The 24,963-nt window shown below is 54.7% G+C and overlaps 1 protein-coding gene across 1 annotated transcript in view; it reads left to right on the plus strand.

The window, feature by feature from the left end:
* Lrp1 (LDL receptor related protein 1) overlaps nt 1-24,963 on the plus strand; it is a 78,595-nt gene that overhangs the window by 23,315 nt on the left and 30,317 nt on the right. The window contains exons 7-30 of the mRNA XM_057757818.1: nt 2,977-3,139; nt 3,247-3,469; nt 4,395-4,584; nt 4,874-5,017; nt 5,950-6,186; nt 7,295-7,475; nt 8,214-8,436; nt 9,342-9,543; nt 9,778-9,903; nt 12,966-13,106; nt 13,226-13,351; nt 13,716-13,832; nt 14,204-14,284; nt 15,797-15,964; nt 18,576-18,758; nt 19,058-19,258; nt 20,791-21,036; nt 21,215-21,412; nt 22,278-22,482; nt 22,667-22,831; nt 23,317-23,561; nt 23,673-23,801; nt 24,443-24,670; nt 24,775-24,949. Coding sequence (XP_057613801.1) covers nt 2,977-3,139; nt 3,247-3,469; nt 4,395-4,584; nt 4,874-5,017; nt 5,950-6,186; nt 7,295-7,475; nt 8,214-8,436; nt 9,342-9,543; nt 9,778-9,903; nt 12,966-13,106; nt 13,226-13,351; nt 13,716-13,832; nt 14,204-14,284; nt 15,797-15,964; nt 18,576-18,758; nt 19,058-19,258; nt 20,791-21,036; nt 21,215-21,412; nt 22,278-22,482; nt 22,667-22,831; nt 23,317-23,561; nt 23,673-23,801; nt 24,443-24,670; nt 24,775-24,949 — 4,297 coding nt within the window. The remainder of the gene's footprint in view (nt 1-2,976; nt 3,140-3,246; nt 3,470-4,394; nt 4,585-4,873; nt 5,018-5,949; nt 6,187-7,294; nt 7,476-8,213; nt 8,437-9,341; nt 9,544-9,777; nt 9,904-12,965; nt 13,107-13,225; nt 13,352-13,715; nt 13,833-14,203; nt 14,285-15,796; nt 15,965-18,575; nt 18,759-19,057; nt 19,259-20,790; nt 21,037-21,214; nt 21,413-22,277; nt 22,483-22,666; nt 22,832-23,316; nt 23,562-23,672; nt 23,802-24,442; nt 24,671-24,774; nt 24,950-24,963) is intronic.

Below are 24,963 nucleotides of genomic sequence, written 5' to 3' on the forward strand. Positions count from 1 at the left end.
CTATTCTAGGCCCTGGAACTGAAAGTCCCTTTCGATGACACAATCGGGCTGTGGTCTTCCTTCCTGACTCATTCACCCTTCTCAAGTCCTAACCTTCCTTCCCTAGACCCCCACCAAACTCCTCCCTCTGCACAGGATCCCTCCTCCTCCTGGAGCACAGGAGCTGTTCTGGGACAGGTCAGCCCCGTGAAGGCAACCTCTACCCGTCAGGCGGTTTTGCTATATTGTTAGTTTAGTTTGGTTGGGTGGGTATTAGTTGTTTGTTTCAGATTTCTTTGTTCATTTTTCACTTAGGTGTCTTTATGTGTGCCTGTGTGAGTTTATATGCATCGTGTGTGCAGATGCTCTGGAGGTGTAGGTGGTTGTGAGCCACCTACCTGATCTAGGTGTTGGAAGCCATACCCAGGGTTCCCGGATGAGTGGCAAGTGTTTAAGCACCGAGCCATCTCTCCAGCCCCTGGTTGATTTTTTGAGACAGAGTCTCCTGTCACCCCTACTGGCCTTGGAACTCACTAAGTAACAAAGGCTAGCCTAAACTCCTGACCCTCCTTCTTTTCCCTCCTCCTAAGTGCTGGGATCGTATACAATGTTTGTCACCATGCTCAGCTTTCACCACCTGAACCCCAAGCTATAGGACCCAGGCCAGTACCCCAGGGACTGGTCATGGGCAGTGAGGAATGATAATTCCAGTATGACTTCCTCTCTGCACAGCTTTGGAGTGGTGGCCTGTGGCTGCTGGAGATGGGGGGAGGCAGAGGAATCTGAACTTTAGGAGAGAGGAAAATAATGTGTGTGTGTGTGGGGGGGGGTTGTATAACAAAGGAGTTTGCTTACGGCTAATAATCTCCAGCTGCAAAAATACCAAAGGGGAGGCCAGGCTGGCCAGGGATGTCATTTCTCGCCAACTCCTTACTGGCCTGCTGAATGGGACCCTGCTTGACCTTTGTGGAGGTGAGGGGAACCCAGCCAAGGACAAATGTATGAGAGCAGGGACTGTGACTACCCTTCTCTCCCAGAGGTGGAAGGGGATGCAGGCCAGGAGAGGGGCTCCCACTCAGACAGGTCACCCCATCTCGAGGCTTGGACTGAGTGCGGAGCTGCATCTGGGAGCAGGGCATCAGATCTCTGCAGGGTTCTTCTCTTCCCTTCTTGCCAAGGGTGGATGGGGGAGCAGGGCCAGGGTGTTGTCAGCCCTAGGGCTGGGCAGTGACTCAGGAAGCCTGAGGAAGTTGGAGAGAAGGCCATCTGTGCCAGCTGGTGCTGGGAAAACAAGATTTGACTGATGAATTTTGCATACATGCCAGCGGCCCCCCATACCCCCGCAGTGCCCACCAAGTAAAGGGCACACAGTCCTGTTGATTTTTAGCTTCCCTGCTGGCTGCATGGGGCCGCAGAAATGTCCCTGCTTTGGGACGTCAGCTTCCTTTGGAGGTGGCCCATTGGTTTCATTTTAATCTGGTTTCTCTGTGGCAACTGTGGGGGGGGCAGCTCCGTCGCCTTTAACTCTTAAACTGTGCTTTCTTCCTCTATGACCTTGGCCTTCTCCTGCTCCTTTGCCCCGCTCCCCAAGACCCCAAGATGGGTAGTCCTGGGAGCCCAGAGGGCAGAGTTGTTAGGTTTGGGACCCCTGTGACCGCTTCCTTCGGTCGTCTCAGGGTGGGGTTTACTAGAGGGGACCTGAAGAGGAAACCATTTATGAAAGCCTCCAGTGATGCCTCTCCCTTCCCCCTCCCCCCCAGCCCTAGTCCTGTGACTGTGAGTCAGTGACTCGATGGACAGCCAACTTCCCTGGGCGCCACGTTCCTATTCCCTTTACCCCCTCCCACTATTAAGAAATAGCTCCTGAATCCCTCTGGGGAGGGGGGTAAGGATTGGGGAGGAGTTGAGCAGAGCCCACAGTTATGCCTGTGGGGTAGAGGAATCCCCACCTGGCTGAGTGTGGATAGCGCAGGATAAGCTTCAATCAAAGGCAAATAGCGAAAAGGTTGTCTTTACCTGTTGTTGAAATAGGGCAGATAAAAATCTCTGCCTTAGGAACTTTCTGGTTTGGAGAGGCCTTACTTCTGAGGGTGTCAGAAAGGTGTCAGTGGGGGGCATGGAAGCCAGGTTGTGTTGGAAAGGAGACAAAGGTCGTCCTTGTCCCCATCCCCCCCTCTATGGCCCCCCTCATGGCTTAGAGTGACCATGGCAGCCACTGGGAAGCTCCTCTTTCTCTTTCTGTTTCTCCTGGTTTATCCAGGATCCTATCTTCACCTCCTCCTGAACTCTGTCCCTCTGGGCTTCCCTGGCAGAGGAGGGTATTCAGCAATGAGGACACAGAAGAGACAGGGACGTGGGGACATTCGACGCATATTACTGACTCCTAGTCTTGTGCCAGCAATCTTGTGTTGTGCTGTATGAACTTAATATTTTGAAATATTTTCCTCCAAGCTGAGTTCATTTATGAACATTCTGCTTTTCAGTTTGTTTTTTTTTTTAACTTATGCAACATGTACAGTCTCCAGCCAGTACTCCTTGTTAGTATGAGATAATTAGACTTACCGTGTAAAGTGAATATAAGTCTGGCCCAAACCAAAGATACGTGCTGTTTCGATTAGTTATGATGCTCTTATCTCAGGTAGAAGCAAATTAAAAAGAAAATATTGGGGTGAATCGGTAGGCCTAGCTACCCTCCTGTCTTTTGGCACTACAAGATGGTTCTTTCCCGTTAAAGGCTGGATTAGAATTGGAATAGTCTGTCAGTCAGCCAATATTTGCCTAATCCCCCATGCTTATGACAACCCTGAGCCCAGGATGGGGGTTGGGGGCAATGAGATACTTGGGGGGGATGGGACTGTGCCTGTAACCCCCACGGCGCTCAGGGGAAGGTGACTGGCTGGCTGGGGGAGGATCAGGCCCCAGAGAAGGCTTGCTCACAGGAGGGATGGATACCTATGGGAGGGCCCGGCCCACATAGCTCTTTCATTCTTTCCCCAGATGTGGAACAGATGGCTATCGACTGGCTGACAGGAAACTTCTACTTTGTGGATGACATCGACGATAGGATCTTCGTCTGCAACCGCAATGGGGACACCTGTGTCACTTTGCTAGACCTGGAACTCTACAACCCCAAAGGCATCGCCCTGGACCCTGCCATGGGGTGAGGATGGCAGGCTAGGGTTCTGATTCTGGACAGATGAGGCAGAAGCTATAGTGGGAAAGGGGGTCCCATTGACTGCACCCCGTTTAACACGTATGCACCCACAGGAAGGTCTTCTTCACTGACTATGGGCAGATCCCAAAGGTGGAGCGCTGTGACATGGATGGGCAGAATCGCACCAAACTGGTCGATAGCAAGATCGTATTCCCGCATGGCATCACCCTGGACCTGGTCAGCCGCCTCGTCTACTGGGCGGACGCCTACCTAGACTACATTGAGGTGGTGGACTATGAGGGCAAGGGCCGGCAGACCATCATCCAAGGCATCCTGGTGAGGGAGCTTTTGTCTGGGGGAACCATTAATCAGCGTCTTCCGGTGAGGGGGGTGGCCTTTGCAGGGGACTCCCAGTAAGTGTGGACAGTATGGGAGTGTAGTCAATGCTCGCGTCTTCTGGTGGGAGTGGAGCCAGCAGGAATGGGAGAGGAGAGGAGAAGATATGGCTTCCATTCTGATGGGAACAGTCACTTAAAGGCACCTTTTACTTCCTTTTTCTTATTTGATGCCTAAAATAGCCCCCGGGAGATGAGCAGGCAGTTGACAAAAGTGGGGTTCAAAGATGTTTGGTAATTTGCCAGAGGTTACACAACTGGGCAGCAAGCGCTTGATCCCAGCCAGGAGGTCTTGCCGCTCAGCGGTAGAACATCCATTCTGGCGTAACTTGCATGAGCGACTGTCCCTGGGGTTTTGCCTGGAACTCTTCTGGTTTTAAGCTTGAAAGTCTCACAGACCACAAACCCTGATCTTAGGCAAATTAAAGCATCTGGCTACTATAGGCTTCCTTGGGACATATGTGTGTACTCTGTCCCCCCAGAAACTGCATCAGGCTGCCCTGTCCACAGAGGTTAGGGCCCCCAGTCTAACTTAGCTGAAAATTGTCAGAGCACCCACAGGGAGGTGGCGTGGTCCACCGATCAGCACCCAGGTGCTGGCTAGCAGCATAGAGACAGAGCACAAGGAGAATATCATCCTCTTAGAAAAGCTCCAGACGGTCCTTAAAGAGGTGCTTTGGGAAGGATGAGCAGGAACTTGGCAGACACTTTCCAGAACAGAGGAGTCGAGAATTTAGCATCGAGTTAAATAAAACCAGAAGGTGGACTTGGGAGAGTCGATGGTAGAGTGTGGGTGGAAGCCACGGGCCTGCTGGGCGAAGGAAGCATCCCTTTGTCTCACTGACTAACCCTGCCTGCCATCCCAGATTGAGCACCTGTACGGCTTGACCGTGTTTGAGAACTACCTGTACGCCACCAACTCGGACAATGCCAACACTCAGCAGAAGACCAGCGTGATTCGAGTGAACCGCTTCAACAGCACAGAGTACCAGGTTGTCACCCGTGTGGACAAGGGTGGAGCCCTGCATATCTATCATCAGAGGCGTCAGCCCCGAGGTGAGCGGACTCCAAGCTCCGGATCACAGTTCTTCTAGGGAGCTCTTATTCTTTCTTATCAGGAGTGTTTCTAGGCACCAACCCCAAGCTACCAACCGTGGCTTCTCCCATGGATCTCCTTGTCTCTCCATGCCCCCAGTTCCCTTGTACCTGAATCTAAGTTGTGACAGGGCAGTGGGATATTAGTCCTGTGGCTTCCAACTTCTAAAATGGGGCCCGAATAAAGACCCACCCTGATGGCCTGAGTAGAGCCTTGCGGGATGCTGACAGCTCTCCTCTCTGCCCCCAGTGCGGAGTCATGCCTGTGAGAATGACCAGTATGGGAAGCCAGGTGGCTGCTCCGACATCTGCCTGCTAGCCAACAGCCACAAGGCGAGGACCTGCCGGTGCCGCTCTGGCTTCAGCCTGGGAAGTGACGGGAAGTCCTGCAAGAGTGAGTGTCAGGGAGGGTGTGGGGGTGGGTCCTCGGATGTTCCTCCTCAACCCGTGCCTCTGTGAGATGCAGAGAAGCAAAGGGTGGAGATGTAAGGAGTCCGCATCCAAGAGCAGCCTGCTTCCTACTTCCCGTTCATTCACTGTATGGGTATCCAGCAAACACACGCTGCGTGTTTGACGCTCTTCTGGCAGTGAAGGGTGTGTAAGAAAGATAAACGCAAGTTATGGCGGTGTCTAAGCCACGCTCTCTGTGGATGAAGTCAGGCAGCCAGTCATATGACTAACCTGAGGGAAGAGTGGTTCTGGAGGAGGGAGCCTAAGGTGCACAGGCCCTGAGGCCAGCGCAGGGCGTGGTGTACCGAGAAGACCTGAGGGACTGAGTGGTGGGAGTGAAGGTAGAAGCTGCTCACTGGGCTGAGGCGCTCACAGCCCCTATGGAGAGAAGTGGTGTGATTGGGTTCATACTGTGTAAGCTTATTAGGTGCTGGGCATAAACTGGGCCACAGGGAAGAGGCCAGGAGCTTTCTCTTCAGCGTGGGTAAGAGTGATGCGGTTTAGGCTAGGATGGTGGATTGAGGAAGTGGTGGAAAGTGACCAGATTCCAGCATATTTTGATAGTCCTCCTCTTAGGGCCCAAATCTCACTACTGAATAGTAGATGTTAAAGTGACATCAAGCCTCCCTTCTCTGACCTCCCATCCCACGTGTCAAACCTCAGGCCACAGTAACTCTAGGACTAGAGTCGAACATGCTCTCCTGTGTTCTCTTTGACTGCCTCAGCCCCGTCTGCTCCACGTCTCCTGACATGCGGCATCTCCTCAGACCCAGACTCCAAGCTGGGTGGTGATCATGTGTGTGTGTGGATGTGTGAGTGTGTGTGTGTGTGTGTGTGTGCATGCATTTAACTTTGTGCCCTTTGTGCTTACCCTAGAGCCTGAGCACGAACTGTTCCTCGTGTATGGCAAGGGCCGGCCGGGCATCATCAGAGGCATGGACATGGGGGCCAAGGTCCCGGATGAACACATGATCCCCATTGAGAACCTTATGAATCCACGGGCTCTGGACTTCCATGCGGAGACTGGCTTCATCTACTTCGCTGACACCACCAGCTACCTCATCGGCCGCCAGAAAATCGACGGCACCGAGAGGGAGACCATCCTGAAGGACGGTGAGGGCGTCAGAAGGGAGGTGTGTGGGCGGCGCTTCTGAGGGATGTGGCGCTTGAGTCAGGAAGCCATCAGAGGCTTAGACATCTCCCTAGCAGCGTGAAGAGTCTTCTGCTGACTGGCTGGCTGGGCTGGTTGGCATGGAGATGAGGGGATAGACAGGTTGACCCCTCCATGACCTCCTTCTTGGCTGAGCCAAAAAGACTCAGGAGGATGGATGGGTTAGGCAGTGTGGGCTGCCTTTGCCAGCCCTTGGGAAAATGTAGGGTCTCTCTGCCATTGGCTCAGAGCCCTGGAGCTGTGTGTAGCACACAGCCAAGAGGCCCAAGCAAGGCCCTGGGTCGGGCCTGAGTTGGGCCTCCCAGGCAGATAGGGCACATGGTGTGTGTAGCTGGATATTATAGCCACGGGAACCTGCACCATATGCACCTGAGAAAACCATGTCCGGGCCTGACCTACTTTGGCAGAGCCCCCATGGAGTATCATCAGAGCCGGCCCCATGGAGGCTTCTGGGCTATGTGTATTTTGCCTCAGATCTGTACTTGGGGGCCCGGGATCTGATTCCCCAACCAGTCAATCTGACTGATACCAGTCACTCCCCTGAGCCTGGCTCCCCATCCCCCATGCGACTCAGAGAACCTTGGCAGTCAGCAATCATAAGACTATGTGGAAATCAGAAGTAACTCCTAGTCAGGAAAAGGTTGGGGTTCCCTTTACCAGGGGAACTGCTATTTAGGGGGATACTTAAGATGAAGCCTTTGGCTAAGGGAAAAGTCACTTCCTAATTTATTCATTTTGTGAGCTCAGGGTTTTTAGGCCCAGGACGTGGCGTCACACTTGTTCTAGTAGCCGGTGTGTCTTGCCTCAGCTGTCTACCTAAGCACAGGCCCAGACATGCCCTCATTCGAGAGCTTCCATCAATCACATAGTTCCCTGGCTGCCCCGTGCTGCTTTCAGAGACTGACTCAATACAAATGTGACCCCTCCCCAGCCTCTCCCCCCTCTACCCACCATCCGGGGCACCAGGTGCTTCCTACTCTCTCTCCCTGCCTGGCCCCCGTCTCTCCCTGCTTCGTGCGCCCTCATCGCCCTCTCTACCCCCCCCCTCAGGCATTCACAACGTGGAGGGCGTAGCTGTGGACTGGATGGGAGACAATCTTTATTGGACTGATGACGGCCCCAAGAAGACCATTAGCGTGGCCAGGCTGGAGAAAGCCGCCCAGACTAGAAAGACTCTAATTGAGGGCAAGATGACACACCCCAGGGCCATCGTAGTGGACCCACTCAATGGGTGAGTGTGCCCGGCCTTGGGTGGGGGAGTGGGAACTGGGGGAGGGAAACAGCAACGCAGGGCGTGTGGGGGCTGGGGAGGCAGGCAGACCCCTGAAGCAGGGATGGGAGCCTGGGAAAGAGAACAGGTGTTTGTCCATCTTAAGGGCAGAGACCGAAACCATAATACATACCGGAAGTCTGCTTCTTCATCTCGTAGTCCAGAGCTCTCTACTGGTTCCCCTTGGCCCCACGCCACCCCAGCCTTTGGGCCTGCCCCAGTGCTTGTTGGTCCACATCTTCCCATACCCAGCAGTTCTCTCCCCATTATGAGCTGTCTGGGATGCAGTTAACAGCAGATTCAGTTTCTTGTCAGCACCGAGGCTCAGAGAAGCCGTCCTCACCCTCTCTTCGCCCCTACCTGCTGCCCGGCTTCTCTCCACCCCCTTCACTTTTAATTTTTCTCCTGATTTTATCACACTCTCCGACACAACCTTCTGGAGTGACTTGTTTCTCGTGGGGTGCATGCTCCCGAGGGGTGAGGAACCTTGGTCTCTGCCAGAGGCTTGCCCAGCTCCAGTAGGCACCCATTAGGTGTTGGTTGGATGGAAGCCAGAGTAAGTGAATGTGTTTTTCCGGAATGAACAGCTCAGAGAGGCTGCTGGGAGGAGTACTGGATGTTTCCTAGTGCTTAGCCTCACAGGAGAGACTGTTGATAGCAAGAGTGACCCACGTGGTGCTGACCAGTCCCTGCCCACAGGTGGATGTACTGGACAGACTGGGAGGAGGACCCCAAGGACAGCCGGCGAGGACGTCTGGAGAGGGCTTGGATGGACGGCTCACACCGAGATATCTTTGTCACCTCCAAGACGGTGCTTTGGCCCAATGGGCTAAGCCTGGATATCCCAGCTGGACGCCTCTACTGGGTCGATGCCTTCTATGATCGAATCGAGACCATACTGCTCAATGGCACCGACCGGAAGGTGGGCAGGCATGTGTGCATTGCTAACCCCTGTTCCTATGCAGGAAACTCCGTGAGAATGTGGATGTCTGTGTGTCCAGGCCTGTGTGCTGCTTATATGTTTACTCATGGCTCCATAAATGGTACACCTGTGTGTTTGTGTATCGTGTGTGTTGTTTATCTGTGAACGTCTGTCTGCCTCTGCTCGCATTCACACCTGTGTATGCACCTCTGTGCTTACACACATATACACAACACACTGGTGTAGCCCTGCACCAAAGCGTGAGCTGCCTAGGGACAGCATATGTGCACATTTGTTCACTTGGGTGGTTTTGTACTTCAAGAGTTGCGTTTGTGTGTCTATGCGTGTGGATCAAAGTCTTCGGTGTATCAGGTCCCTCACAATACAGCTCGTGGCTACCTCTGTGGTCTTGTGTCTTTTCCTACTCTCCACATCCCAACACTCTTTGAACAAGCAAGACTAGGCAGTTAGTGATTCCTAGCATACACCATAAGACCTCTACTCCCGAGCCTTTGCTCCCTGGGAATCTACCCAGCTCCTTCTGGTTCCTCTTCCCCCAGGTCACCACATATGCCTCCACATGACAATGGGTACTTAGGGACAAATCTGTTCCTAGTATCCATCACAGCTTGACCCTTAGTATTGGCTAGTGTGTGTGCCCATGTGTGTGCGCGTGTACACATGCGTGTGCGCACACGAGAGTGTGTGTGCGCGTGCGTGTATGTGTGTGCACGTGATGTGTGTGTGCGCGCGCCATAAAGGAGTGATGAATGGCCCCAGGAGAGGACAGTAAGGACAGTATCCTTTCTGGGTACCTGTAGGGGTTAGCATTACCAGGGCCCCAGGCATCCCTTGGGCATCTCTGTTTGACCCCATCTCCTCAGAAACATCCCCTCCATTCCTAGATTGTATACGAGGGTCCTGAATTGAATCATGCCTTTGGCCTGTGTCACCATGGCAACTACCTCTTTTGGACTGAGTACCGGAGTGGCAGTGTCTACCGCCTAGAACGGGGTGCAGCAGGCACACCCCCTACCGTGACCCTTCTGCGCAGTGAGCGGCCTCCTATCTTTGAGATCCGAATGTACGATGCGCAGCAGCAGCAAGGTACTACCGTGGGATAGGTTAGGGACAGGGGGTTGGCAGGGTGGAACCTAGGCTCTGATACCCAAGGCTTCCAAGAAGTCCTCCTACTCTGTTTCCCGTTCACTTCTTGTTCCATGGCTGTGTTCTCTCTCTTTCAACATGATCTTCCTCTCCCGACTTCCTCTTATATCTCCCCAGTCTTTGTGCTTTGTTCTTTAACCTTGCTGCCCCTCCCTGTCCTCCCCTCTTCTGCAGTGGGTACCAACAAATGCCGGGTGAATAATGGGGGCTGCAGCAGTCTGTGCCTCGCCACCCCTGGGAGCCGCCAGTGTGCCTGTGCTGAAGACCAGGTGTTGGATACAGATGGCGTCACTTGCTTGGGTATGAGGGGCCTGGCTGGGGGCAAGGATGGGAAGGTAGCTCCTGCAGGAGAATGCCACGTAGAAGGAAAGACCAGGGGAATGCTCTGGTCTCAGGAGGCAGAGAGGCCCTGTGGGGCTGGGCTTCAGGGAGACTCTGGGGCTAAAGGCAGTGGAAGTGGCAACTTGAAAGAGCTTGAAACTCAGGGCAAATGAATGAGGAGAGAAACAACCATGTAAGGAGGAGATGATTCTTTTTTTTTTTTTTTTTTCGAGACAGGGTTTCTCTGTGGTTTTGGAGCCTGTCCTGGAACTAGCTCTTGTAGACCAGGCTGGTCTCAAACTCCCAGAGATCCGCCTGCCTCTGCCTCCCGAGTGCTGGGATTAAAGGCATGCGCCACCACTGCCCAGCGAGGAGATGATTCTTAGCTCCTTTTAACTTGAATTCATTATCAGAGTGAAATAACAGTAGTTCAGAATACTGTAGACTGGGTATGGTGGTACTGTTCCTTTAATTCCAGCACTCAGGAGGCAGAGGCAGGTGGATCTATGTGAGTTCAAGGCCAGCTTCGTCTATGGAGTGAGTTTCATGGCTGCATAGTGAGCCCCTGTCTTTCAAAAAAGCAAAAATGAAACCAGCAAAATATTGTAAATTAGCCAGGTAATGTGTCCATATCTATAATCCCAGCACTGGGGAGCTGAGGCAGGGGAATTGCAAAGTCCAGGCCAGCATGGAGACCCTGTCTGAAAAACAAACACATTTAAAGAACACATTAGGAGAATGGTGGCCACCACTGTGTTGTTGTGAGCCACATAGGTTACTCGTTCTGTTTTGTATGTAGCTGTTACCCTGCGTGTCTAGACATCTGCCTCCTTTGGCTTTTATCTGTCACAGTATCCTCTCTTACTTTTATTCATTATTTTCATGTGCTGGGAATCAATTCAGTGCCTCATATACATTAGATAATCCCTCTACCCCTCCATGCCTTACATTCACAATTTTATGTTTTATTTTGTTTGAGACTGGGCTTCTCTGTATAGCCCTAGCTGTCCTGGAACTCACTCTGTAGACCATGCTGGCCTTGAACTCACAGAGATCTGCCAGCCTCAGCCTTCCAAGTGCAGGGTTAAATTAAAGCCCAGCACATTCATGATTTTATTTATTTGTTTTTATTTTATGTGTGTGGGTATTTTGCCTATATGTCTGTGCACTGTGTGTGTGCAGTGCCCACGGTGGCCAGAAGAGGCATCAGATTCCCGGGAACTAGAGTTGTAGAGAGTTGCCAGCCTCCGTGTGGGTGCTGGGGATGCAACCTGGGTCCTCCGGAAGAGCAGTCGTTGCTCTTGACTCCTGAGCCACCTCTCCAGTCCCCAAGCTCATGTTTTCCTCAATATAAGTAGACTCTAGGGATGTTGACCACTAGGTAAGGCCTTGGGTTCAGTTCTCAGTATCACACACACAATTGAGATTAAAATAATCTTTGCAAAAATGAATAAATGTGCAGTATATAAAAATATAAAGAAGAATGCACAAATCATTGCTCTGCACGCTTACCTCTGCATGACAGGAGCTGCGCTGCACACGCTCTCCTGTCTTCTGCTTCGGTCACTTGGCGGTGTATCATGAATACGTAAGCAGCCGTTTTAACGGCCAAATTATCCCATCATTTACTCACCGTTTCTCCGCTGTTGCAGAGGCACCCTCTACAGTAGGAGGTGGTTTTCAGTTCTGTGTTTTACAATCACAGCCGACTTTCACTAAGCAGAGACTATGTCTTGTTTTAAACATTTCCCATGTAGTAGTAATTTACGTATTCCCTAAAACCTCTCTTTGGGAATGGTGTTTTTTATCATCCCTATTTATAAGTGAAGAAACTGAGGCCCAAGTTAGCACAGGCAGTCAGACCTGAGAGCCTGACCCCAGCGTCCATTTCTTAAAAACTCTTCTGCATTTCTCGTCTGCTTACCCTTTCCCATGGTCAGAATAATTTTCTCATCACAGTGCGAGGAGTGAAAATGGCATCAGTAGCTGGGCATGGTGGTACACACCTTGGAGACAGAAGCAGGTGGATCTCTGTGACTTCCGGGCCAGCCTGGTCTACAGGGAGAAGTCCAAGCCAGTCAAGGCTACATAGTGAGATCTTCTATTAAAAACAAAATAAAACAAAAAGAAAAGAAAAAGGGGTCAGTAGAGAGCCAGCCGAGAGCAAGGCTGAGGCCAGTGGAGGTTGAACACATTGGCAGAGGCAGTGGGACTGAGAGGGGCCAGGGTAACGATGGTCTTTGTGGACATGGACATCATTAAGAATGGAGGCAGGAATGATTGGAGAGGAAGTGACCCTGGACCAGGAGCAGAGCAGACTTAATCATCACAGAGAGTGGTCTGAGAGGGTCAGCGCTCACTTCTAGGAAGGTGGAGGCAGGACAGCCAAGATGCCCGGTGTGGGGCAAAGCGTACACACACCAACTTTCAGGCCCAGTGGCCTGTGGGGTGGCGGAGAGAGAACTGGCACCCATGGGACCCTGGAGAAGTTTTCGGAATATGATGGGAAAAGGGAAGTGCAAAGGTCGGGGCTGCTGACGCTACAGTCTGGGCTCCAGGTTGCCAACCGCGCAGGCAGAGGCCTGCTTAGATGCTAAGGTGCACAGTGATAGCGAGGTACCCTGCAGGACAGGAGGGTGGAGCGTGCAGAGGTCGAGGGCCTGTCTTCGCTCCTGCGGTGGAGCTGATAGATTTGTGAGCATCCAGGACAGGACCTTGGGGGACTGAGATGACTCCCAGGGGCAGTTCAGGAAGTCAGCAGTGGACCACATAAACCTCTGGTGTGTCGTAATGGGTTCTCTTGAAAGCTGTTTTGCTCTCAGACTGCAGGGAGATGCAGACATTGCCATGCATATCACGTTGCCTGAGAAAGAGTTACCGCTTCTAACCAAATAGTTTGCTCGTGGAAAATTATGCACTAGGGGAAAAATTACTCTTTATGTTATCAAAAACAAGAGATCAAAAGAGAAGTGAGGGAATCTTAGCACCTGTCCCATGGCCTGGGTCTAACCTTCCCCCTCACACTCCTGTGGTGCCCACAGCGAACCCATCCTACGTGCCCCCACCGCAGTGCCAGCCGGGCGAGTTTGCCTGCGCCAACAGCCGCTGTATCCAGGAGCGTTGGAAGTGTGACGGCGACAATGACTGCCTGGACAACAGTGACGAGGCGCCAGCGCTGTGCCGTGAGTTGCCCCGTCCACCCTGGCGGCCAGGCAGCAAGGCGCTGCACGTGGCTGTACCTGAGTGACCCGAGAACCAGAGACCACCCTCTCTCTGACCCCTGACCTGTCCCCCTCCCCAGATCAGCACACCTGCCCCTCAGACCGGTTCAAGTGTGAGAACAACCGGTGCATCCCCAACCGCTGGCTCTGTGATGGGGATAACGACTGTGGTAACAGCGAGGACGAATCCAATGCCACCTGCTCAGGTGCGGACTGGGCACCGTGGGTGGAGACAGGGACCTCAGGGAAGGGAAGAAAAGAGCCTGCGTTTCCAGAGCAGAGGAACGGGACCCTGGACAGGAGGTGGGGGTCTACCATTCCCTGCCAGGATGGACGAACCAACAGCTGGGCTTGAAACAGGTGTAACTGAAGATGGAGATGTGGTTGGAGCCTTGTCCCAAAGATCCCAGAGACCCCTTGGGAGAGGCAGTCAGGCACCAATGCGATCTGGGACGCTAGAGAATAACATTTCAAACAGAGCAGGCTAGGGAGCAGAGGGTGATGGAGGAAAGGACTTGAAGCAGCGAGGGACTGCGTGATGAGTTCTTATGTCTGCTTCTCGCCCCCCAGCTCGCACCTGCCCACCCAACCAATTCTCCTGTGCCAGCGGCCGCTGCATCCCTATCTCCTGGACCTGTGATCTGGATGACGACTGCGGGGACCGCTCCGATGAGTCAGCCTCGTGTGGTAAGAGGGGCAGCAGGAAAGCCAGGCTGGCCGAGGGGAGGGCAGCTCATGGGTGGAGGCACCTGGTAGCCTTGAGAAAGTTATCTCCCGTGGCCTCCCTCCATGGAGTTTTGTTTACATCAGGGATCTAATAATAGCATCACCATCACAGTGTTGGTTTGTGTGGCAGCGGCGGGGAGGGGGGGGTTTGTGGGGAACCTCAGTGCTTGCGTTGGTGCCTAGCAGGGGCAATTGAGCAGTTTCCTGGGGAGCCTCTCGCACCCGCATCTGGCTAAAGGCTCCTCCGTATGTAAGGGTCCCCTTCACCACCTGCTCAGTGTGAGGACGCGTGGCTTTGAGGACCCTACTCAACTGTTCCTTCTCCCTGACAGCCTATCCCACCTGCTTCCCCCTGACTCAGTTTACCTGCAACAATGGCAGATGCATTAACATCAATTGGAGATGTGACAATGGTAAGTCCTACCTCCTTCCTTCTACTGCGGTTCCTAGGAAAGTCAGAAGCCACAGCCGGGCCCCAGGTGGAGAAGGGCGAGATCTTAGACTCGAGCTGGGGCTCTCTGCAGGGCACTGGAACCTGAGGGATTAGCTAGGAGAGAAGAGAACGAGCCAAGGTGGGCGGAAGGAAGGCCTTACTTACCTTGCATCATCTCCTGCCTGCGCAGGGCAGAGCTGCCTGCCTTCTGGCAGGATTCAAGGGGCTGAGGAAAGTTTAGTGAGGATTTGAGGATTAGCCTAGAGCCCATCCCCTTTTCCCCACTTCTCCTCTCTCCCGGGGTCCTTACCGCATGCCCTAGGCTCTGGGCTTCAGGCTTGGAAGCACACCTGGAGGTCAGCCATGGACCAGGTGATGTCAGCCCTGAGCCACAGGGGCCGCAGTGTGTGTAAACACGCATGCAAGTGATTGTTTGTTGCGTGTGCTGTTTCGGGCTCTGTCCTGTCTGGCGTGGTGTGGTGTTGTGTTGTGGCATGCTGCCCCAGTGGCTCATGTGAGGATGGGTTGGGTCAGTGCCATGTTGCCCTCCTCCTTGCTGTGTCTCTAGTGCCAATGGTTGCCCTGGCGGTTTCTGTGTTTCAGAGAAGGATTGTGGGGACGGCTCTGACGAAAAGACCTGTCCTGAGCCTGCCGGTCAGTGCATAGACGCACATGCACCATCACCCCAGGACCCCCCAGCCTCAGTTTCCCCAGTCCCCTAGGCTTGCTAGTCCAGAGCTACCAGGACACACACAGACAAAAGTGGTAGAGGCAGGAGTGGAAATCACAGGAACGATGCTGCAGAGAGGACGCGGGGGGCAGTTCAGAGGGCAGAGGAAGTGACAGAGGTGGTGTTGAGGAAGCTGAGACCTGGGGGAGGAAAAGCAAATCCAGTTAGGAGGGGGACAGGAGCACACTCCGAGACAACTGGCCAGCCTCGGTCCCGGTGAGCCCTGTCAGTGCCAGGGGACGTCACTCTAGGGCCCAGCAGGCAGGATGTTCACCCAGACACCTACCTCAGAACTCCCGAGCCTCAGCTGCAGGCAGACCCCTGGGAGTTAGCACCAGCGTCAGTGTCTGGCAATGTCCACACTCAGGGTGTGGTTGGATAAAGGCCTTTCCAGCCAGCAGGCTCTCACCTATACTCCAGCCTCCTATCTCTCCCAGACCAGGGGAACCTCTGCCTAGGCCCCCCAGAAGTAAGCAGTCCCTGTTCCCACACTCTGCTGAAAAGGATGCCCCCACCCTCAGCTTTCTGAGACTCAAGAGTGGGGCCTCCTGGAGCCCAGCCCCCCACCCTCCCCGCCTGCGGGCCATGGTGCATGCTGCGGTCTATGCAGTTTCTGTGACTTTTCTGTTTGTTGTTTTTCTCAGTGGGGGTGGGGTGGGCTGTGGGTGGGAACGAGGGGCCGAGTGGGCCACGCTGGGGTCACAGAAGAGGTAGTTCTGCTAACCCAATCTTCGGCTCTCTCCTTCTTCCCCGCACCCCCAGACAACGACTGTGGGGACAACAGTGACGAGGCCGGCTGCAGCCACTCCTGCTCCAGCACCCAGTTCAAGTGCAATAGCGGGCGCTGCATCCCCGAGCACTGGACCTGTGACGGGGACAATGACTGTGGCGACTACAGCGACGAGACGCATGCCAACTGTACCAACCAGGGTGAGCCCTCTTGAGCGGCCCTCGGCCCATCCAGCCACCCGCCCCGCTGCGTCAGCACCCGGGAACCCTGGGATCCCTGCGGTTTGCCTCTTGTCCTTGAAGAGGCTCCGGCCCCACGGGAAAGAGATAGCATGCAGATCGTTGCCACACACTGCTCAGATTGAGGGCCTGGCCCTTGGGGGCCTTAGGTTTCAGCTGCAGCTCTGCCACTCGTTATCTGGGTAGCCTTGGGCAGGTCACTTATCTCTGTGGGCCTCTGAGTTGCCCTTATGAAGAGGGGTAAGACCAGCGCTGGCCTGGCCCGGCTGATAGGAGGTCAGTGAGGTAAGCACAGAAACGCAGTGTGGGGACGAGTCTGGTAAAGCGTTGGATTGACAGGATGTCTAACTAGGCGTGGTGGCTCATCCCTCTGATCCCACCACACGAGAGGCTGAGGCAGGAGGATCGATCACTAAGAGTACAAGGTCATTCTGGGCTATGGATGAGAGGGGCGCCCAGTGTCCAGAAGAGGCCTCTTGGGGCAGGCCGAGATTCCTGGAGAGACAGGCCCTCCCTGGAGTGTTGGTGTCTTAGCTCTGGCCATCGCTGTTGGGAAAGGCTCAGAGCTAGGATGGTTCTGATGGCTAGGAAAGTCCTTTTCCCCTCTGTGAAATTGACTGTGTTTAGCATATTAGTTTCCTAAGGTTTCTGTAGCCCACAGCCACAAACGGAGTGACTTAAGCGACAGAAGCACACCGCCACACTGTCCTGAAGAGCAAACTGTCCTCAGGGCTGGCTCCTCCCCAGCCCGTGAAGGAAAACACGTCCCCAGCGTCTCGGAAACCTTAGGCCTTCCTTTGCACTAAATTCTTCATCCTATCTCTACCTTCATCTTCATGTAGTGTCTTCCCTGAGTGGGTCTGTCCCTGGGTCCACATTTTTCTTTTTATAGAGACATTAATGCTGTTAATTAGGCTTTATTACTCCCAATGATTTCAGTTGGCAAAGACACTACTGCCAAACAAGGCCACCTTGATAGGTAAGGTGGTTCGGCATCCTTTTAGGGACAGGAGGAGTTCAACTCATGACAGCTGACATCACATCAAGCCTTACATGGCCCGTGGTCCACCAGCTAGTCTCTGCCTTGGAGTTAGAATTGTGAACAGTAGGTGCCGTGGACCACCCACCGTGCATCCAGCTGAGATGGGGGTCTCAGGAGGATCGGGGAACAGTGCTGTCTTCAGGGTCAAATCTAAGAAGGACTTGGGGATCTAGGAAGGGATCCCACATGCTCTATGAAGCAGGGCAGGTGTTACCAACAAGCCAGGCAGACCTGGACCGATGGCTTCCTCTGCATGGACTTCCTCCTGCAGGTAACAGGTAGAGAGGCATGGATGGAGACCTGATTGGCCGTAATGTTAGTCTGTGGTTCTGAGCTGGCATGGCCTCGGACCCTTCAGGAGGAGGTGCGTCTGACTGGCCATTAGACATAGGAGATTGTGAGACTTCCTATGGGGGCGGAAGGCAGCTTGAGACTCGAACACTTCCAGCGGTGCAAGCTGGGCCAGGCAGGCAGAGAAGAGAAGCCTCTGCATTGACAAGGGAATGAGGCTGCTTCAGAGGCGGCAGCTTCCAGTAGGGTATGAGGGTCAGACAGGCTTGACCTGGCAGGCAGTGGGGATCAGACAGAGACAGTGGGGAGCACTGGGAGGAGGTACAGTGTCGGTGACACTTTGGAAGACAGCTCCAGAAGGAAATTAGAGCACACTGAACTTCAGGTCCTCCCGGGGAAGGAGAGTCAGATCATAGGTAGCTGATGAGAGTTGAGACATGAGGAGAGGGTACCAGCCATGTGATGGCCGGGAGGATGGAGCGGTGAGCACACTATGACAGTGTGAGACCCAGCCTGGTACCTGACCAGTGTTTGCGCTTGGGTGGCATTGCCATTATGGCTTGCAGTCTCGGATGGGACAGCACAATCCTGATGGACCAGTGAGCTTGTGCCCCAGCCCTGCCCCCAGGCTATACCAGCTCCCTGCACACATGGAAAAATTGCTGAGACCTCTGAGCCCTTCGACCTCTGACCCATGCTCTGCCTCCCGCCCACTCCCTCCCTACTCTGGCTCGATTGGCCCATCTCAGCCGCTTCCCACTGGGGTTTCCTTTGCCGGGTGTGCAATTCCAGGTGTCCTTGTGGCTTTACTCTCACTTAGTTCCTGTCCCTGCTCAAATGACTTCTGCTCATCTGAAGTGTCACCCACGAGACTGGCACCGTTCCTGGTTTTGTCTCCACAAAGTGTGTCATTGTCTGCAGTCATAGCCTTGATCTGTCTCCCTCCACTAGTCCCTGCCAGTGCCTGGGCTGGTGCCTAGAACTTAGCTGGCACTAGGAGAGCACAGAGTGAATGAGGAAAGCGACAAAAATCCTTAGCCGGTCTCCATCCTGAGTGTAGAGAAGGGGACATTAGATGATCACTGGGGTCCCTGAAGGTGTGGCGTCTGAGACTCTCGATGGGTCTCTCAGGGCTGCCAGGCTGTCAGCAGGCTCACAGGACGCTCCAGGCCTCCTCCGCTTGGCATCTGGGCTAACCCAGAGGGCCTCTCCCTCCTGATGCACCCCCGTGTCTTCCAGCCACCAGACCTCCTGGAGGCTGCCATACCGATGAGTTCCAGTGCCGACTGGATGGCCTGTGCATCCCCCTGCGGTGGCGCTGTGATGGAGACACCGACTGCATGGATTCCAGTGACGAGAAGAGCTGTGAGGGGGTGACCCATGTTTGTGACCCAAATGTCAAGTTCGGCTGCAAGGACTCAGGTGAAAAGAGGACTGGGGGAACCGCAGATGCGGTGGCAGGGATAGCAGCAGCGTAGTGGGGAAGGGAGAATCAGGAAAGGGCCAGGTCTGCACGAAGGACCCTGGGAGTCCAAACCTGGCCGGAGTTGAGTGTCCTTCCTGCTGTCTTAGTTACCTGTGTGGATTTGACAGCAAAGGCTTTGTGGTCATAGCGGGCCCCAGAGCGCTTCAGCGATGACCGTGTCAGAGAAGCCCACTGGGTCTGGGCACAGTGAGTCCCAGTCTCCAGGCCTGCTCCTCATGGGTGCCTCCCCCCTCAGCTCGGTGCATCAGCAAAGCGTGGGTGTGTGACGGAGACAGCGACTGTGAGGACAACTCGGACGAGGAGAACTGTGAGGCCCTGGCTTGCAGGCCGCCCTCACATACCTGTGCCAACAACACCTCCGTCTGCCTGCCCCCTGACAAGCTGTGTGACGGCAAAGACGACTGTGGAGATGGCTCGGACGAGGGCGAGTTGTGTGGTGAGTGGCGTCCTGGCCAGCGCAGTCTGTGGGAAGGGTTCTGGGGCAAGAGCGGGCAGGATGCAGGGTCTCCAACAGTGTCCATTGGTCTAGGGCTGCCGTGGCCCTGCATGAGGCATCCCGCAACTCCAGCATTTACTCCACAAGGTGGCCCAGTGAGGCAGCGACAGTATGTCTCCAGATGAGGAGGAAGAGGCACAGAGCCCTTAAATAGAGTAGTTCAGAGTCACATCCCTCGGTGGGCATGGCAGGGAGGGGGTTAGTCCAGAGTCACACCACTCTGAGGGTACAGCAGGGAGGGGGTTAGTCCAGAGTCACACCACCCTGTGGGCATGCAGGGAGGGGGTCAGTCCGGAGTCACACCACTCTGTGGGCATGCAAGGAGGGGGTTAGACCAGAGTCACACCACTCCACGGGCATGCAGGGAGGTGGTAGTCCAGAGTCACACCACTCCGCGGTGTGCAGGGAGGGGGGGTCAGTCCAGAGTCACACCACTCCACAGGTGTGCAGGGAAGGGGTTAGTCCAGAGTCACACCACTCCACAGACATGCAGGGAGGGTATTAGTCCAGAGTCACACCCCTCTGCGGGCATGCAGGGAGGAGGTTAGTCCAAAGTCACACCACTCCGTGGGCATGCAGAAGGGTTAGTCCAGAGTCATACCACTCCACGGGCACAGCAGGGGTTAGTCCAGAATCACACCACTCTGTAGGCACAGCAGGGAGGGGGTTAATCCAGAGTCACACCACTCCGCGGGCTTGGAGCGTGGGGAGTTAGTCCAGAGTCACACCGTTCTGTGGGCATGCAGGGAGAGGTTAGTCCAGAGTCACACCACTCTGTGGGTACAACAGGAAAGGGGGTGGTTAGAACTCCTGACCTGGAATAGACCCCCCTCAATCACTGCTAAATAGGAGGAGCAGGCTGGAGGTGAGGTACAGGGTGGAACACACTTCTGGAGGAAGGGAATTTAACCGGGTTCCCAGAAATGAGCATAATGTGCAGAATGAGGGAGAAGGTACAGGGTCAGGGTTAGAGGGCCACACGGGGTGACCTGAAGGTCTGAGTAGAGTCACGTGACTTCTGTGAATGAGAAGAATAGAGGCTAAAGCCATTTAAGACGGGCGCAGAAACTGCTGACCCAGAAACTGCTGACGTGGTGGCTGCCTGGCAGCAAGTTCCAGATCCTGTCAGAGGGGCCAGGGCATTCCCCTCTGCACCCTCCCCCAGATTACACCTCAGTAGGGAGAGATCAAAGAAAGGGCCTTGACCAAAGGGCTTTCCCAGAGAGGAGGCAAAATGCCCAGGTCCTAGCTGTGGACCCAAGAGGGTTACGGGAACATGGAGAGCAGAGGGAGTTGTGGGGGGAAGGGGATGACGATCCCAGGTGTCAGGTTCTCGTGTTCCACGTGTTCCCCCAGGGCAGAGGCTTCGCAGGGGCTGTGGGTTAGGGCTCCAGGGCTTGGGATGGGACACAGCCATGTCCTGCCTCCTGCCAGATCTTGACCCTGGACCTGTCCCTTGCTTGTCCCCGCAGACCAGTGCTCTCTGAATAACGGCGGCTGTAGTCACAACTGCTCGGTGGCTCCCGGTGAAGGCATCGTGTGCTCTTGCCCACTGGGCATGGAGCTGGGCCCTGACAACCACACCTGCCAGATCCAGAGCTACTGTGCCAAGCACCTCAAATGCAGCCAGAAATGTGACCAGAACAAGTTCAGCGTGAAGTGCTCCTGCTATGAGGGCTGGGTCTTGGAGTCTGACGGCGAGAGCTGCCGCAGTCTGGGTACGACTAGGTGCAGTGTGGTGGACCAGCCAAGCTGTCCTGGCCATGCCCCTAAGCCACACTGGGTGGGTGCTATGTGGAGGAAGGCCCGGGCCAACAGAGACCCTCACATACCTGGACAGGACGGCACAGCAGCACAGTGCACCCTTCGCTGACCCACTCCTATCCCTCCCACCAGATCCCTTCAAACCTTTCATCATCTTCTCCAACCGCCATGAGATCAGACGCATTGACCTTCACAAGGGGGACTACAGTGTCCTGGTGCCTGGCCTACGCAACACCATTGCCCTGGACTTCCACCTCAGCCAGAGTGCCCTCTACTGGACCGACGTGGTAGAAGACAAGATCTACCGTGGGAAGCTTCTGGACAACGGAGGTGACGCGCTGGGTCTGGGAGCGGTGCCAGGATGGTACACAGATGGCACTTGGGCATTCAGGGTCACAGACCCAGATCCAGGTGGCCCCAAAGCTGAGGCTCCAGTTCCCCACCCCCACCCCGTTAATTGGGTTAGGTTTTGCTGTGGGTCTCAGAGAGCCTGATGCCCGTAATTATCGTGAGCATTGCTGCTAGCCCAATAATTAACAAAATGATCACCCTTTCTTTGGAGTGGCCTGAAGACTGGCTCCCCAATCTTGGAATTTCAGGCTCAGAAGGAAAATATTGTGTAAGGATGGACTACCTGAGCCTCTGTCTCAGAGTAACCTGAGCCACCACAGGCTCAGGATTGAGGATCTGTTGTACGCTGGCACTGGACAGTGTTGATCAAGACAGGGTTTTAAATTGTGTCGGGCGGGTCCCTGAGGAGGTGGCATGTGAATGCAGGCAAGAAGGCTTGTTTTACTATTGTCGATTATCAAGGAAACTTGAAAACGTCTGATGTCCACGGCCAGGAGAATAGCTAAGGAAACTGATCTGTTAACCGCATGACAGTTCCTAAAGTAAGGAGACACAAGGGCGCATTAACATAGGCTATCTTCAGGACGTCCTGTGGAGTGATTTCTAGCAAGTTCCATCATCCTCATACTGCATCCAAACATGGCCCCAGAAGCTTCCGTCCTCCTGACCCCATCTGCATGACATGCAGATAGTGGCTGCCCTCACCCCCCTCCTCCAGGATCCCCCTTTTCTACCCGCTTGGCAGAGGTGTCGGGGTGAGGGTGGGTCGTCGGGACCTTAGGATCCGTGCCTCTACCGTGCCCCAGCCCCGGAGTGCCTAACCACCGCAACCCTCTCTCCCTAGCCCTGACCAGCTTTGAGGTAGTGATTCAGTATGGCTTGGCCACACCAGAGGGTCTGGCTGTGGACTGGATCGCCGGCAACATCTACTGGGTGGAGAGCAACCTGGACCAGATCGAGGTGGCCAAGCTGGATGGAACCCTCCGGACCACTCTGCTGGCGGGGGACATTGAGCACCCAAGGGCCATTGCGCTGGACCCTCGGGATGGGTGAGGACTGTGTCTATCCCTTCCTGTCCCTCCCTAGCCCTGTGGTCCCCACCCCACCCCACCCCGTGTTCTGTTCAGCCTGGTCAGGGACACCTGTCGTCTTGGTACTGCTGGCCCCGCCTCTCCTTTGTTTACCTGTGGCACCGCCACCACCAGCTTCGGCCTTCCTCACTCTTCTCCCTAGGATCCTGTTTTGGACAGACTGGGATGCCAGCCTGCCACGGATTGAGGCAGCATCCATGAGTGGAGCTGGACGCCGCACTATCCACCGAGAGACAGGCTCTGGGGGTTGGCCCAACGGGCTCACCGTGGACTACCTGGAGAAGCGTATCCTCTGGATTGATGCCAGGTCAGCACTCTCCACCAACCAGGGTCAAGGCAGCAGCACCCCCCACCTCCGGGCACGGGGAGGGGCTGGGACCAGCACTCTGACAGGAGAATTGGGGGCGGGCGAGGGATGGGGAGGGTTGACTGACAGAGAAAAGCAGTTGTGATCTGCAGCTACCCACCTTCCTCTCTGCTCACACCCGGTGCCCTCTGCTGAGGGCTCTGCCTGTCCGGAACCAAGACGAGGTGCCTTTCTCTTGTTCACACCAAAGCTCTAGTGCCATCTGCAAGCCTGGGAAGGAAATCTAGAAGACTCCCTTGGGGGTCATGAGGCTAGGATCCCAACCCCGCCCCATCCCGTCCACCTCAGTCTTGCGTTCCTTCTCTGGTCACCTGGCAGGGCTCAGGAAAGCTCTATCCATCAGGGGGGCTGTTGGCAGGGGGAGGGAAGACGGGCACCTGGGTACCTCCCTGAGACCCTCACTGTTCCCTTGCTCACACTCTCAGGTCAGACGCCATCTACTCAGCCCGGTATGATGGCTCCGGTCACATGGAGGTGCTGCGGGGACACGAATTCCTGTCACACCCATTCGCAGTGACACTGTATGGCGGGGAGGTGTACTGGACCGACTGGCGGACAAACACACTGGCCAAGGCCAACAAGTGGACTGGCCACAATGTCACTGTGGTACAGAGGACCAACACACAGCCCTTCGACCTGCAGGTCTATCACCCCTCCCGGCAGCCCATGGGTAAGGGGCCTGCGCTGGCAGACACGGGGAGGGTGAGAGTTGGGGTGGGTTCCAGATGGGAAGGGCCAGGCAGGGATCAACGCGTCACAAGATGTCTTCTCTCTGGGTCAGCTCCAAATCCATGTGAGGCCAACGGTGGCCGGGGCCCCTGTTCCCACCTGTGCCTCATCAACTACAACCGGACTGTCTCCTGTGCCTGCCCCCACCTCATGAAGCTCAAAGACAATACCACCTGCTACGGTAGGAAGCCGCTTCCCCCAGCAGATATGGGTAAACTGAGGCTGAATAGGAGGTCGGAGGTCTTAGTGTTAAGCAAAGGAATGGCTGGAAAGAAGGGCTCCAAAAATCAGTACTACAGCTGTCGGGATCTGACACAGGCGGGCCTGCCTCTTTATGGTGGTTCTCAACCTGTGGGGGATCGAATAACCCTTTCATGGGGGTCTTATATAAGATGTACTGCATATTAGATGCTTATATTATGATTCATAACAGTAGTACAGTTGGGACTGGAGAGATGGCTCAGTGGTTAAGAGCACTGGCTGATCTTTCAGGGGTCCCAGGTTCAATTCCCAGCATCCACATGGCAGCTCACAACTCTCTGTAGCTTCAGAATCAAACACCCTCATACAGATATACATACAGGCAAAACACCAATAAAATAAAAATTAAAAAAAAAAACAGTATCAAAGTTCCAGTTATGGAGTAGCAACAAAATAATTTTATGGTTGGGGTCACCGCATGAGAAACTGTATTAAAAGGTCACAGCATTAAGACAGTAGAAGGCCAGCGGCGTCAGAGGGCACCTAGGGAGGGACCTGCTTAACCTAGGCAGGAAGCCTGGAGGCATAGACTGCCTTCAGTGACTGGCCTGCGCCCCACAGAGTTTAAGAAGTTCCTGCTGTACGCACGTCAGATGGAGATCCGGGGCGTGGACCTGGATGCCCCCTACTACAATTACATCATCTCCTTCACGGTGCCCGACATTGACAACGTCACGGTGCTGGACTACGATGCGCGCGAGCAGCGTGTCTACTGGTCTGATGTGCGCACGCAAGCCATCAAGCGGGCCTTCATCAACGGCACAGGCGTGGAGACGGTCGTCTCTGCAGGTTCTGATGCTGTCCTTATCCCAGGGCTCGCCCCCAGCATGTCCCCCTGTCCCTTACTCCGACTGTGCAAACACCAACCACCGACTCCCCGTTTATGCCCTCAGACTTACCAAATGCCCATGGACTGGCTGTGGACTGGGTGTCCCGAAATCTGTTCTGGACAAGTTACGACACCAACAAGAAGCAGATTAACGTGGCCCGGCTCGATGGCTCCTTCAAGAATGCCGTGGTGCAGGGCCTGGAACAGCCTCATGGCCTGGTCGTCCATCCGCTCCGTGGGTCAGTCTGCAGGC

This window comes from Chionomys nivalis, chromosome 25, assembly GCF_950005125.1.
Source record: "Chionomys nivalis chromosome 25, mChiNiv1.1, whole genome shotgun sequence".
NCBI lineage: Eukaryota > Metazoa > Chordata > Mammalia > Rodentia > Cricetidae > Chionomys > Chionomys nivalis.